At 42.9% G+C, this 13,143-nt stretch overlaps 2 protein-coding genes across 9 annotated transcripts in view; one reads left to right on the top strand and one right to left on the bottom strand.

The window, feature by feature from the left end:
• The window catches only part of tanc2b (tetratricopeptide repeat, ankyrin repeat and coiled-coil containing 2b), a 141,995-nt gene extending 133,957 nt beyond the window's left edge, over positions 1-8,038 (top strand). For all 8 annotated transcript variants that reach the window (XM_071463497.1, XM_071463504.1, XM_071463506.1 and 5 more), the window contains 4 exons: positions 1,092-1,183; positions 1,689-1,835; positions 3,187-3,287; positions 3,519-8,038. In XM_071463497.1, the coding sequence (XP_071319598.1) occupies positions 1,092-1,183; positions 1,689-1,835; positions 3,187-3,287; positions 3,519-5,589 (2,411 nt within the window). In that variant the 3' untranslated portion in view covers positions 5,590-8,038. The remainder of the gene's footprint in view (positions 1-1,091; positions 1,184-1,688; positions 1,836-3,186; positions 3,288-3,518) is intronic.
• Positions 8,039-8,737: 699 nt separating this feature from the next.
• g6pc3 (glucose-6-phosphatase catalytic subunit 3) lies at positions 8,738-13,117 on the bottom strand. The gene is made up of 6 exons (XM_071463507.1): positions 12,597-13,117; positions 11,621-11,727; positions 11,435-11,525; positions 11,199-11,317; positions 10,745-10,886; positions 8,738-10,665 (listed from the first exon to the last, which is right to left on the bottom strand). Exons 1-6 carry the CDS (start codon positions 12,911-12,913, stop codon positions 10,323-10,325), a joined length of 1,119 nt encoding a protein of 372 aa, XP_071319608.1. The 5' UTR covers positions 12,914-13,117; the 3' UTR covers positions 8,738-10,322.
• Positions 13,118-13,143: the final 26 nt, after the last annotated feature.

Genomic DNA, 13,143 nt, shown 5'->3' with positions numbered 1-13,143 from the left:
CGGAAGCTCTCAGTAACACTTGCGTGGTAGTGACTTAGCGCATGTATTTGTAATTCCTTTTGTACCACCGCCACCACAGACTGAGGTGATAAACCACTGTACCGTGCATCGTCCATCCTCCAGACGATTCCTCAGTGTCAGCTAGGCCAGTCAGCAGCATTCCTACCCTCACCTCCACCTCCACCACCACCACCACCACCACCACCAGCTCAGAGGGACAGCTAACGCCTGCAGAGCTCTGTTATATCCCTCCTGCTTGCCTCTTTTGTTTATTGTACCTGCCCCGTGTCTCCTTGTGCAAGATCCCCCTCCTTCTCATCTCTGTGGTGTGTGTACACGTGTCAAGGATTGCTGTTGCGCAGATACACAACATACACAACAATTTCAGACAAGGGATTGTTTTTGATTTTTCAGTTTCCAGGGACAAAGAGTGTTTTTTTTTCTTTCTTTTCTCCTTTAAATACATAGCTCCCATTTGTTTATATTGGGAGATTAGTGTTTTCCTGTTTTTCTGCTTTTCTTAATCACATCCCGGAAACAGTCAGTAGTACAAAGAATTACTGTACATCTGCACTTCTTGACAAGACAGAAGATGTGTCTCAATAGAAAGATATCACAGTGTTTTATTTATTTTTTATTTTTTTGTACTGTACATCCACACTGGGTTTGCCTGGGTCAAAACATATTTGCAGATAATTGCTAAAATTCGTTTGAATAGACCTTTGGAGAAAAATTCAAAAGGTGCTTATTCTAGCACTCCAATTAGGCCGGTCCTCCGCGGCTCCCAGCAGGATTATAAAAGCCTCATAATTATTGGCAAATAGTATTTGACCCAGGTCTGACTCCCCACAGCGAGGTCACAGTGTTCTCTGGGTTCCAGAGCAGATTTTTTTAATCTTTTCTCTGCAGTGGATTGCCTGTCTTTTCTCACCCATTCCCCCATTTTGGCTGTTGTCCTCACCCCCTGTTATTATTGTTGTGTGTAGTGTGACTCCCAGTCGCTCCTTCCTTCCTTCCTCTTCTGCTTATTTCTGTGTGTCTTTCTCACTGTATGTTTTTTTTTTTCATCTGCTCCTTCCTGTGTTACCCAGGTCCAGCCACATGGGCCATGGCCACCTCCAAACCCGACATCATGATCATCTTACTCAGCAAACTCATCGAGGAGGGGGACAGCTTCTACAAGGTCGGAGAACAGGCCTCGGTTTTCACAGTGTGAATTACAGATACTAATAAATATAATATAATAATGATAAATAATAATAATAAATATAAGAAATAATAAGAAAATACAGACAATGTGACATGATAAATATCATTTAAATGTGATGTGATCTGTTGGGAGTAATATGGTTTTCCAGTATAAATTATTTATAAGATACTATTTTCTGCAGACTAACATTAATTGAGGTTAACCATGTTTGTCTATGTATGCAAGCAAAGCACATACTTTAATTTGTTTATTTTATAGGCAATAAAAACTCAATCTCTCTCCTTCCAAGCAGATGTAAGTCTTTACACGGTAGATGAAAACAAGCCTCCCTTCTCTAAGAATAAACTCAAGAAGAACAGATTTTTTTTTTTAAATGATAAACGTTTAACTCTAGTTTATACCTTGAAGGTTTTGGATTAGATTTTCATTTCACTGTGAATGAAGGATAACCAGACTTTTTTTTGTGTTCGCCCAGCAGAAGGGGAAGGTGAAGGAGGCAGCGCAGCGCTATCAGTATGCCCTCAAAAAGTTTCCACGGGAAGGCTTCAGCGACGACCTCAAGACATTCAGGGAACTCAAAGTATCGCTCTTCCTCAACCTGTCCCGATGTCGGAGGAAAATGAACGTAAGTTGGATTTGTTGAAGACCAAGAGCAGGGTCTTTTTATAGTGATAGTAGTATAGTGTAGTCAGTTTCTCACCTGCAGTGGATTCGGATCAGGGCGCCCTCCGTTTAGAGAAGCAGTCGGTGTGGCGGGGGCCAGCTGCAAAAATGTGTTTTAGCCACTTTAAAAAAAATGCCCACAGAAAAAAAAGCTTATATCAGTTGAAGTGAACTCTATATTTTGAATATTTTCAGCGCCTTATCAATTCAGTTCAATTCAATTCAATTCAATTTTATTTGTATAGCGCCAAATCATAATATACATTATCTCAAGGCACTTTACAGGGTAAGGTCAAGACCATACATTGTTACAGAGAAAAAAACCCAACAGTTCCCGAGCAAGCGCTTGGCGACAGGGGGGAGGAAAAACTCCCTTTTAACAGGAAGAAACCTCCAACAGAACCGGGCTCAGGGTGGGCGGCCGTCTGCCTCGACCGGTTGGGTTTAGGAGAAGATAAAAAGAGGGGGTGGGGGGAGGAGAGAGGAGAGAAGAGAGAGAGAGAGAGATCAGGAACAGCTGTATAGGTAATGGTGTTATCAATAATAATGACAGGTAACAGTGGTTAATGGTAAAGATGAGTAGTGGTGGATCTGGATCCTGCTGCTCCCGAGGAAGAAAGACCTGCAGAATGAGGACAGAGAGAGGGAGAGAGAGAGAAACAGTCAAACAGTCAAACAGCCCTTTCCTTTGGAACTACATTTTTTCAACCGTTGAATTACCATATTCCTACGCACAAGGCTCTACCTGACTCAAACAGCTGATGTGCGGAGTAATACGGTGTGCGCCGTAGTTGCGGTTAGCTCAGTGGTTCACAAACTGTAGTTCAGAAGGAAAGTGCTATTTGACGGCAAGATAAAGTGGTGAAGTTATTCAAAATATGCCTTACACTTCAACTGGTATTTGCTTTTTTCTGTGGGTATGTTTTTTAAAGTGGCTAAAACACATTACTGAGGATGGACCTATCCATAGCAGCATATCTCAGCTTCTGCACTAGTGCTCCCAGCAGCATCTCCAAACTGGCGGTGCACTAATCTGAATGTACTGCAGCAAATACACTGACTACAGAAACATGCCTCACACAAACCCATGTCAAATCACCCGAACTATCATTATAATTATTTACTAAACCACAAATAGTCTATTTAGATAGACTTCTGGCAGGTTTTGAGACATTTATCACATGAAATAACCAAACCAAACATTATTATACACCACAAGGTAGTGAGGATAATGCTGTGGACCACATTTTCCTCTGTGGTCAACATTTGTTTCGGGTGTTGTAGTTTTGTTCTCCTCTGCTCTGTCTCTCCAGGACTTTGGGATGGCTGAGGAATTTGCTACTAAGGCACTTGAACTGAAACCAAAATCATATGAAGCGTACTACGCCAGGGCACGCGCCAAGCGTAGCAGCAGGTACACACTTTTATCCTCCTACACATCACAGTCTAAGTGAAACCCTTCATTCTTTGATACACATTTTAAATAACCTCTGTGGCTACGTTCTTCACCCACATGTCCATACTTGCACAGAGACTCCCACATGCTCTTCCATAAACTTCTGAACTTTTCCTTAATTGTTAGTCTTTTTAGACAACCACGACTTTTTCTCCAAAAATACAGTAACTATCATTCTCTTATTTTCAGACAATTTCCTGAAGCCTTAGAGGACTTGAATGAAGCCATAAAGCAGTGCCCCAACAACCGAGAGATCCAGCGGCTGCTCCAGAGGGTGGAGGAGGAGTGTCGCCAGCTCAACCAGGAGGAGCACCAGCAGCAGGACCTGGAACTGGAGCCTCCTCCCTCCCCTCCTCCTACACCTCCCCCAGAAGAGGAGGAGTCCCTTTCCCTGTCCATGCCTCTTCCCCCTCCCCCAGAGCCCCGTCTGGAGGACATGGAGCCTGTCCAGGACCTGTTTGAGGATGAGGACTACCTGGAGCAGGAGCTGGAGGCCATGTCTATGGGTCTGCCCCCACCTGAGTCTCTCACCAATCCCTCCAGCCTTCCCATCATTCAGAGCCCACCGCTCTCCCCCACACATCCAGATCAGATCTATTTAGCTGGAGGTTCACCCATGGGCCAGCCTTATGAGTATCACCCCACTTCCTCCTCCATGTCCTCTCCGACCCGCGGGACATACCAGCCCACATCGCCCTCTTTATCCCCAACACATCAGAACTCCCACTATCGACACAGCCCGCCTCACACCTCCCCAGTGCATCAGCCATCCTACCGCTTCAGCCCGCCTCCTATGGGTACCGGGGGTCAGGGAATGGATCACCAGAGCCCACCGCCTTCCCCTTTACGTCGGGCTGCTCAATACAGAGCCAGTCCGCCAGTAGAAAGTGTTTGTCTGTACAGGTCCCAGTCTGGGTCTCCTGTACGCTACCAGACAGAGCAGCTCCCTGGCCGACCCAAATCCCCCCTCTCTAAGATGAGCAGCCAGCGTTCATTCCAGCTGAGCTCGCAGCCCTCTTTGTCCTCCCAGCACCACCAAGCCCAAGGCCTTCGTCTTCAGCCCTCTATTGCCCAAATAGTCCGCACAAACCAGCCCAGCAATGTGATGGGCAACAGCAGCTACGGTGGCCAGATGGGCCACTCCATTGGTGGTCGTTACCAAGGGGGTTCAGTGGACGTGGAGAGCCGGCTGGTGTACCAGCCCTCCCTGGATGGACGGTCCATGCCCCAGGTCCAGGCCAGCCTCAGTTCTGGGGCCCTCTGTCAGCACGGCGGCCGAGGAGGGGTTATGGAGTCGGGCCTATTGAAGGATGAGCTACCCCAGCGCCCCTCCTCTGCCTACCGCGCCAGCAGCGGGGGCCCAGGGGGCATGCGTTACAGCCAGACACCCCAGATCAGCCGCAGCCAGTCAGCCGCCTACTACCCAGTCTCTGAACATGTACTGGAGCGTGCCAATGCCATGCCCCCCTGTCAGCTGGGCTCTCCTGAAATTCCCCATATGGTGAGACGCCCCGTCAGTGCCAATACTACTGAGATGAAGCAGCATGTGCCCACCCCCAGGCCTCTCATCCATTCTCAGAGCGTAGGCCTCCGATTCTCTCCCTCCAGCAACAACATCTCAACTGGATCCACCTCGAATTTAGCACCAGGTTTCCGGCCTTCCTCTTCCATTCAGCAGATGGAGATCCCCCTGCAAGCCACATACGAGCGCACCTGTGATGACATCTCCCCCATCTCTCCCTCGCAGGGCGGCGGGGGGCTGTATCAGGGCGAGACCACCCGCTCTCGGAACACGCCCTTCATGGGCATCATAGACAAGACGGCGCGGACTCAGCAGTACCTGCACCAGCCCTCGCGGTCCAGGGCCATGACGTCCATGGACTCTGCCATTAGCCCCACCTCGCCTGGCCAACTGGTCCAGCAAGGCTCCACCTACAGCCCCCCCGCCTCACTGGGAAATATTGCCTACTACAACAAGACCAACAACGCCCAAAATGGACACCTGTTGGAGGAGGACTACTACTCCCAAACCCAGCCCCCCTCACTGGGCAAGCTGGCCAACGGCTCCCGTGGCAGCGGGGACATCCTGGAGAGAGTCAGCCAGGTGCCCACCTACCCGGATGTGAAGGTGGCGAGGACTCTGCCTGTGGCGCAGGCCTACCAGGACAACATGTACCGCCAGCTCTCGCGTGACTCCCGCACCCAAGGCCCCACCTCCCCTATCAAACCAAAGAGACCGTTTGTGGAGTCAAACGTGTGATGGCCTGTCTGTGACTGGTTGGTTGGACTGGGCTTGTTAGTGGGCGTGAGAGGAGAAGAACAGTTAGTGCAACAGCAGACACTGCTGACCCTTGTATATGTGACACGGACAAACTTGTCTTAAAGAACTCACGAGAGACAGATCCAGTCAGAGAGAAACCCACACAGCCGGCACACACACACTTAGGGTATTAGACATTATCTTATATGAAAAACATAACTAACAGTGAAGCGATTATTTCATTATCATATTCCGCACACAGGTAGGAAACAGGAGGGTCCTAAGTTCTGATCTTATACTAAATCAAAGACCAGTGCACTTCCAAAACGTTGTGTGGCACAAAGCTCCCACAAGTGAACACAACAGGTGGGACTGTAAGAGTGAAAGTACTAATCATCGGACTCTACTCGTGGACTCTGTATCCATCTTCTGTTCTTTCAAAGTGTGCTCTTAACCAAGGTTGCTAGTAGGCTCTATTCTATGTAATACAATATTATATGTTCAATACTGTACATTGCTCAGAAAATACAAATGGCTCAACAACTCAGTACTTAGAGAAAAATGACAATATTTATAATTAAGTTATATATTGTACATAGAAATAAAAGGAAACATAGTTTGCGTTTGAATTGTATTCTGTTAACCCTGCCTTTGTGTCCCACTGCTAGTCATATGGATGTGGAAAAAACCAACCCAGGGTAAGGAAGGAGGGACACAGACCAACTTTGAATGACATTATTACCTCTTTTGTGTCAAAATAAAAAAGAGTTTGTTGTGGTGTAATGCAAGAGAATGCTTTTTATGCTGCAGTATGTCCTCAATAATGTAAACTAGGGCTGCAACTAATGATTATTTGCATCATCCATTAATCTGCAGATTATTTTTTGATTCATCTTTTTTTTCCAGATATCAGTAAAGATATGCCCAGGATCATTTATACAAGTCCAAGACGATATCTTCAAATGTCAACCATCTGTCAGACATTCAGTTTACAGCAATTGAAAAGAGACAAAGCAGTGAATCCTCAAATTGGAGAAGCTAGAGTCAGTGAATTTCTGTTATTTTTGCTAGAAAAATGAGTGACGTGATCAATTGATTAAGCACCATCTCTGAGTTAATTAACATATACATTACACAGAATATGAGAAAGTGCATTTGTGCACCTTTAAAAGTCTTAAGACTTTAGGCTTTTGTTAAAACGACTGTGTCAAAAATGAAAGTTATTTGCACACAGCCCCTGCACCACCCAACACTGCACCATCATTTTACGTTGATTATACCACTTTTGAAATGAGTCACTTCACCTCATTTCTGAGGTTCAGATACGTAAATTATGATTTTCTGTATTTCTGTTGACTATCATTCCTGTGTCACAGACCTCATGATATGCCTTAGTGTGACGCTGAACCAGCTGTCAAGGCTGCAAACCTCTAACTTTTACCAACATAGTCGTCCAGCTCCCTGTCATTAAACATCTTTAAATACTTGCTGAACCATCTGCTTATATAAACAAGCAAAGCATCAATTGCTATGGTTTTGTACAAGCTCATATGATTTTTTTTTTTTGGAGAACTCATACATCTTGCGTTGAGGACAGATTGCTTTGAGATGGAAAAAAAAAGGCCTCGAGTGCAATAAATGTGTTTCTAGTGTGAATCTTTGGCTACAGAAATGTTCAGTCACCTTTATCTGAATGATGCTGGTCAAATCCTGTGGTGGGTGATTTTACCATGTGGCACATGACTGTCAAAGTTCGCCTTTGTCCCTCCTCAGTGCGTGAGGACACTGTATGTTCATGAGAGAGAGTAGAACCTACAGTACATATGCTAGTGATGGGTTAACATTGATAGTGCTCAGCGACTAAAAGCAAGCAAATGCATACACGACCACTGTTACAGACGTTTTCCCTTTCTCCTGCATTTCTTTTGTGCTGTTTCTTTTTACCCATAATGCATTTTTATTCCGCCACCTCTGCACTAAAAATGCCTGTTAAGTTCTTAACTAAGGGTGCACTTTATGTATTTTACTTACTGTGTTGTTACGATTGTTGAATTTGGAGAAAGTGGGTGTGTGATGGGTCAGACCTCTGGCCATTGATAACAGACTATCATAGACACTATTATTATTATTATTATTATTATTATTATATGATTTACAAAGCAGTGATGAATGACAATATGAAGAGCAAACAATGTTTTTAAACTGGTGAAGATGTATAGACTTTCTAGCACAAGTTGTATATACTGGCTCAGATATTCCACTCCGTCCAGCTCGGGTCCGTTAGTTAAGCAAGTCTGTTTCAAGAGGTCGGTCATATTTAAGTATTCACGATAAATAGCCATCAAAGTCCTCAAACTCCAAATCAGCCAGTCTAATCCACTGGTCCTGCACATGTCTTGAAAATAAGTTGAATCTACTGCAACAATAAAAAAAAAAAAAAAACAAAAAAGACGACTGACATCTCAGTACGCAGAAACTCCATATTTGGAGTTTGAGAAAGTGGAGTAATGACAATATTCAAGTTATTTGTATATGTGCGAAAAGTTATAGACCATTTGTCTGTAACATTTATTTTGGTTCTAAATAAAGAATATCTAAAGAGAGACAGCTCCTCCTGACTGTCTCCTGTTCATTCTCAGTTTCACCTGCTACCAGAGAGTTGCCCTACGTATCTTTACAGAAATGAAGGTATAAACTGTACTATACTTAATTTAAACAAGACTTCTAAGTTGAGGATATTTGAGGGTGTATGGTTTCAAGCTGTCTGTGTATATTAGTTTGCTGTAAATAGTCTGATGCATGTTCTATTCTTTCCATGAGCTCAAGCAGAAACATGTATAGCAGTGTCCTGACGCTGGTGTGTGATACAGTGTTCGGATCAAGATAAGGAGACTGCTATCCCTGAACTATCCTTATCATTTTCCTTAAACCTCACCAGACAAAAGGGAAAGGTTCTTTTATTTTATTTTAATGTATTTGCTTGCTGAGCAGAGTTCTCTTGTCTGTAAATGTGAGCTTTCAGATCGCTGTGATAAAAAGTTTAATTAAAAACAATAAAAAGAATGTGTTTTTATCTCATGATAACTGATTGTAATCTGTACAGTCAAACCTATGTATTGGGGGGGGGAGAGAACATATTTATAAACGGTTACCAACTGAAACACGCCCTGCATGTCAGTTATTTATTTTACTTACTATGTGCATTTAACATACAAATGTAATTCATTTATTTTGGATGATTCTGGACCACATTTAACACCAGTGTGTCGACACAATAATAAACTTCTATAACATATAATGCAATTCAATACAATGACCGTGCAAAAATATAGAATATTTATAAGTTTACAGTGTTTAAACCTGCAGTAACTGTTTTTCAGTTCACTTGGTGGCACTAGAACAAACTGTAAACACAACCCTGACATCTCCTTATGAGGTTTTTTTTTATGGTAAACAGTTGCCTATTTACACATCTAACGTCCATGGACCAATATTAGCGTTCACTGTTGGTCGTGTTTCAGATTACCCAACAAATCTAAGTCCAATATTCACTCTCTTTTAACTATGGTCTGGTCTCCAACTCCTGAGGGAAACATCTGGCTCTTTAGCTGCTAAATGCTCCATTATGTTCACAGGCTAGTCACTAACCTTGTCTGTCTGCTATTTGGTGCTGAGCAGATAGTGAGCAGTGAGCTTCTCGAGCTTTTCCGCCGTCAACAACAGCCTGTTGCATCTGAAAACGATGCTGTTTGAGAGCAGTGAGATTGAACCAAAACTGTAAAGCTGTGGGCTGTACAACCAAAACAGTGAGCTCAAAGAGGCTAAAATGCTCTGAAGAGCTGAGAGAAACTGCAGAGTCAGGTGACGATTCCCTGAGGGTTCATCACAACTGACAACCCCTCAAACATTCACATAGTGATTTAATCCACTGTTAATTGATTACAAACAGTTTTTTGTTTCAAGTAATGGTTTTGTTGCATGGGATTGCATTATTAATGTAAAATGTTCACATAATTACAAAATCATACATCTGTTGACCTTTTCCAATCCAAGCAGTACATCACTATAACCAAAACCATCTGAGTTTTTACACACATTAGACATAACGTTTGTTGGATCAAAATTTGTGATTATGACAAAAACAAAGACTTCTGCTCAGTGTTGACTGTTCACTAATTTTATTGATGTTTTGGGCCTCAGACCTGCATTAGGGGTACCTTTGTTTTCTTTTGATATACCTAATCTTTTACCTAGGTCTGGGGACCAAAACATTGTGAATAAAGTGATTACAAATTACTCACAGCTAACGCTTGCCTAAAAAATTTCAAGTCATATAATTTTCTTAATGCACAATACCTCAAAACTGCACTTTTCCCACAAAAAAAGTGATGATTTGACAGAAAAACTTTAACAGTTACAACACAGTGCAGTACACGCATGTACTGTAATGGTAATAAGTGTGCAGTAAAGTAAAAATAAGATACATTCCCCTCATTTAAGGTCCACGTACTCTCATTAACAGAAAACACACTGTCAAAAACACTGACCGAACAAAAGACAACTGCTGATTGAATTCTAAAAGAAAAAAAGCAATGTGGAGTGACTTAGTATAGCCTTTACCCAGATCAGTACCCATGAAATACAGCAATAGTGTTTACAAGAACTACTCTTACAAGAAAGCTATAGTCCTCAGAGGTGGGAAAGACACCTGTAGCAAGGAGAGAAAACAGTTCCTAGTCTTTCTTCTTTTTGTGTGTGAAAAGGTGAACCAGTCCAGGTACAAGCACCATGACAATCTGAGGCACTATGACAAATTTGACGAAGAAGAGGCCATAAAAGAGGCCTTGAGGACGGACCGGAAGTGGCAGGCGATTCACGTGATATAGTCCCATGGATGAAATAGCCAGAGATAAAGCCCTCGGAGCCCATGGCAGAGACCATCCTCCAGGCTTCCAGTACTGGGCCAGCCCCAAACCAAGAAGGGCCCCACAATCTCGAGTCAGAGAGGAGAAGGGGGCTGTATCCAAACGAATCCACTCAGCATGGCTGCACCATTTCTTGGCCAAAGCAATAGACCTGTGGAATGGAATATGTCAAGTCAAGGCAGGAAATCTTTCCTCAGCTTCATCTAATATATATGATATAGAAGACTCACCAGGAGAGGTCGATTCCCAGCTGCTGTAATCCAGCATGCAGCATCAGAGCACCGAGCAGCAGACCAATGCTGAAGCTGAAGAAGAACAGCAGGGGGCGACCTTCTGGTACTCTGCGGCTCAGGACAATCCCCAGAATGAAACCTGACCAGAGCAGTTCAATTGGTTTAAATTTGCAATGAAAATTTGTACTGTATGTTCTTTCATTTTTCCTGCTAACACAGACAATCTCCATGATATGATGATATGTACCATGTGACAATATACATTTTTTTCCTGAATTTTAATTTGAAAAAAAAAAAGACTACTGTAAGGGGAATTTACCCATTTAAGGTTCCTCTTTTTTCCAGACAAAATATATACTGTATATATTGATACTTTTATGTAAAATGGATTTAATCAATACAGCCCATTCATATTCCATATTTCAGCTTGCACATGACCCTGTATACAGACCTGTAATGGAGCCGGCAACAACCTGGTGAGGGAAGTGGGCAAGGATGAAGATCCTGGAGATTCCAACTGCCATCAGCAACAACACATAGAGGAGGTAGGGAGCAGCTGATAACACCACACTGGAGGCAGAGAGAAATACAAATGACATTCATTAAACAGTAGCTCTGATATCCTACAATTTCTTTACTCACTTTCAAAGCCAAAACAGCACATTTGTTTATTTTAAAGGGGGATACCTGTGAGTACGGGAGTACAGAAATGAACCCAGTGAGGAAACGACAACCCACCAGACTGCTGCTGTCACCATCGCATGTCCCGACGGACTACCTGAGAGACAGGTGCCAGCTTTAGACCTCTGGCTGTACAATTAAGTAAGTGTTCTATCTATGAGTGATACATATTTTTCTTTGGGGACTTCTCACCTGGCCCAGTTTCACAGGTGGAGGAAAACTGGTGAACTTCAGGCTGCTTATTGACAAATAGACGTGATTCACCTATCCACCAGAAGGGCCTTTCTCCAAACAGCATCCTGGGAAAAAATAAATTTACAACACATAACTTACACTGACTTACACGACCGCCACCTACTGTCCCAAAGTGTGTACTGTGACTTTATGTAGCGCTTGTGCTCCTATATCTTGAAAAATAATTTCTACAACCTGAGCCTTAAGTCTGTTACATTGAACATTTTACATCCTATCAGCACATGCTCAACATCTTTTCGTACAGTTACAAGCTTCACATTTATATGATTCACATATAATCTTGGATTAAACCCTGTATGTCTAACCTAAATTTTGACCAAATATTTATTCTCTCTAAAAGCTAACCCTATAAATTCTACCTCTTACTGACTTAGAGGTAGATTTTTTTTTAAATTAACCCCTATCACTTTATTGTATCCTATATTACCTTCCAAGAATTCATTATTCCATATAATATAATTTTAATGCATCTTTTAATGAAAAGTTTAGCTAGTTTAATGCCCACTCAATCCAGTGTAAACTAATGATAATAGCAGTTATCCAGTTTCCTTTCTGGCCACTCTCTTCTGTTTTCCTATATCTAGTTCTTGATAAATCCATGGAAATCCATAGACTGTACTTTCTGTATAAAAGGTTCCGGGGGTGTCTGTTTCTAGTCGGACAGTACATAGGGTTGGACAGCGTTTATTGTCACGGAAGCTGCGACGTCAACAGATTAAAATGTAAAATTGTGCCTTACTTAACTGTCGAAAATAATAATAGAAAAAATAAAAAAAATATGTATGACATAACAGCTAAGTGATAGCTAATGAGGCTTAACTTTAGCTAGCAACATGCTAACAAGGTAACTTGTTGGCAGGGTGAGTAAAAGCTACACATTAAAGCCCTGTTAAAAACACTTTGGCTGCCTTACCATTTAAACACCAAGTTTAACCACTCTGATATAGCTGCTACCCAAAGCACCGCCACTCCGGCTCGTTTGCTGATGAAGTAGGTGAAAGGAAAGAGGAGCAGGAAGGCAGCTTTAGGGTCGCCAATATGAGTAACAACCAGCCAGAATTTTTCCTGACTCCTTGTCCTCTGTTGGAGAGTTTCGGCCATCCAAATGCCTTGAGTATAAACCGCCTCCATCCCTACGTCCTCTGCAAAGACGTTCAAAAAATTAAAACGCAGTCCTGGTTGTTTTGTGTTTACGGGGATGCTGCAGCAAAGCCCGCAGTACCGGTACATCTCCGGTAGGGAGAGCACCGTGACAGGATAGCGGCTGAATAGGTTTGAATGGGAGACAAAGCCACAACTTTCTTTTTCGATTAATGAAATAAAAACCACATTTAATCGACAGTGAAATCATTTGGTATAATATATAATGACACAACGAAAGGTTAAATAGAATAAATTGTAAATATAGGTCAAATATTTAAATAAATGACCACAACGCGACGTACGTCGACACGCCCAGG

The sequence above is a fragment of the Trachinotus anak genome, unplaced genomic scaffold (assembly GCF_046630095.1).
Source record: "Trachinotus anak isolate AG129_WGS33_773 ecotype Australia unplaced genomic scaffold, CSIRO_AGI_Tana_v1 ptg000025l, whole genome shotgun sequence".
NCBI classification, from domain to species: Eukaryota; Metazoa; Chordata; class Actinopteri; order Carangiformes; family Carangidae; genus Trachinotus; species Trachinotus anak.
The sequence above is the reverse complement of the archived record's forward strand: the minus strand, read 5'-3'. Positions and strand labels throughout refer to the sequence as shown.

Bases quoted from the DNA above. Each gene is read 5' to 3' on its own strand.
- g6pc3 (XM_071463507.1), bottom strand. From the start codon at position 12,913: ATGTACCGGTACTGCGGGCTTTGCTGCAGCATCCCCGTAAACACAAAA. The intron at 10,887-11,198 runs GTCTGTATACAG...TGCTCTGGTCAG, and splicing joins TGTTGCCGGCTCCATTACAG to GTTTCATTCTGGGGATTGTC. The intron at 10,666-10,744 runs GTGAGTCTTCTA...TCCATTCCACAG, and splicing joins CTGGGAATCGACCTCTCCTG to GTCTATTGCTTTGGCCAAGA.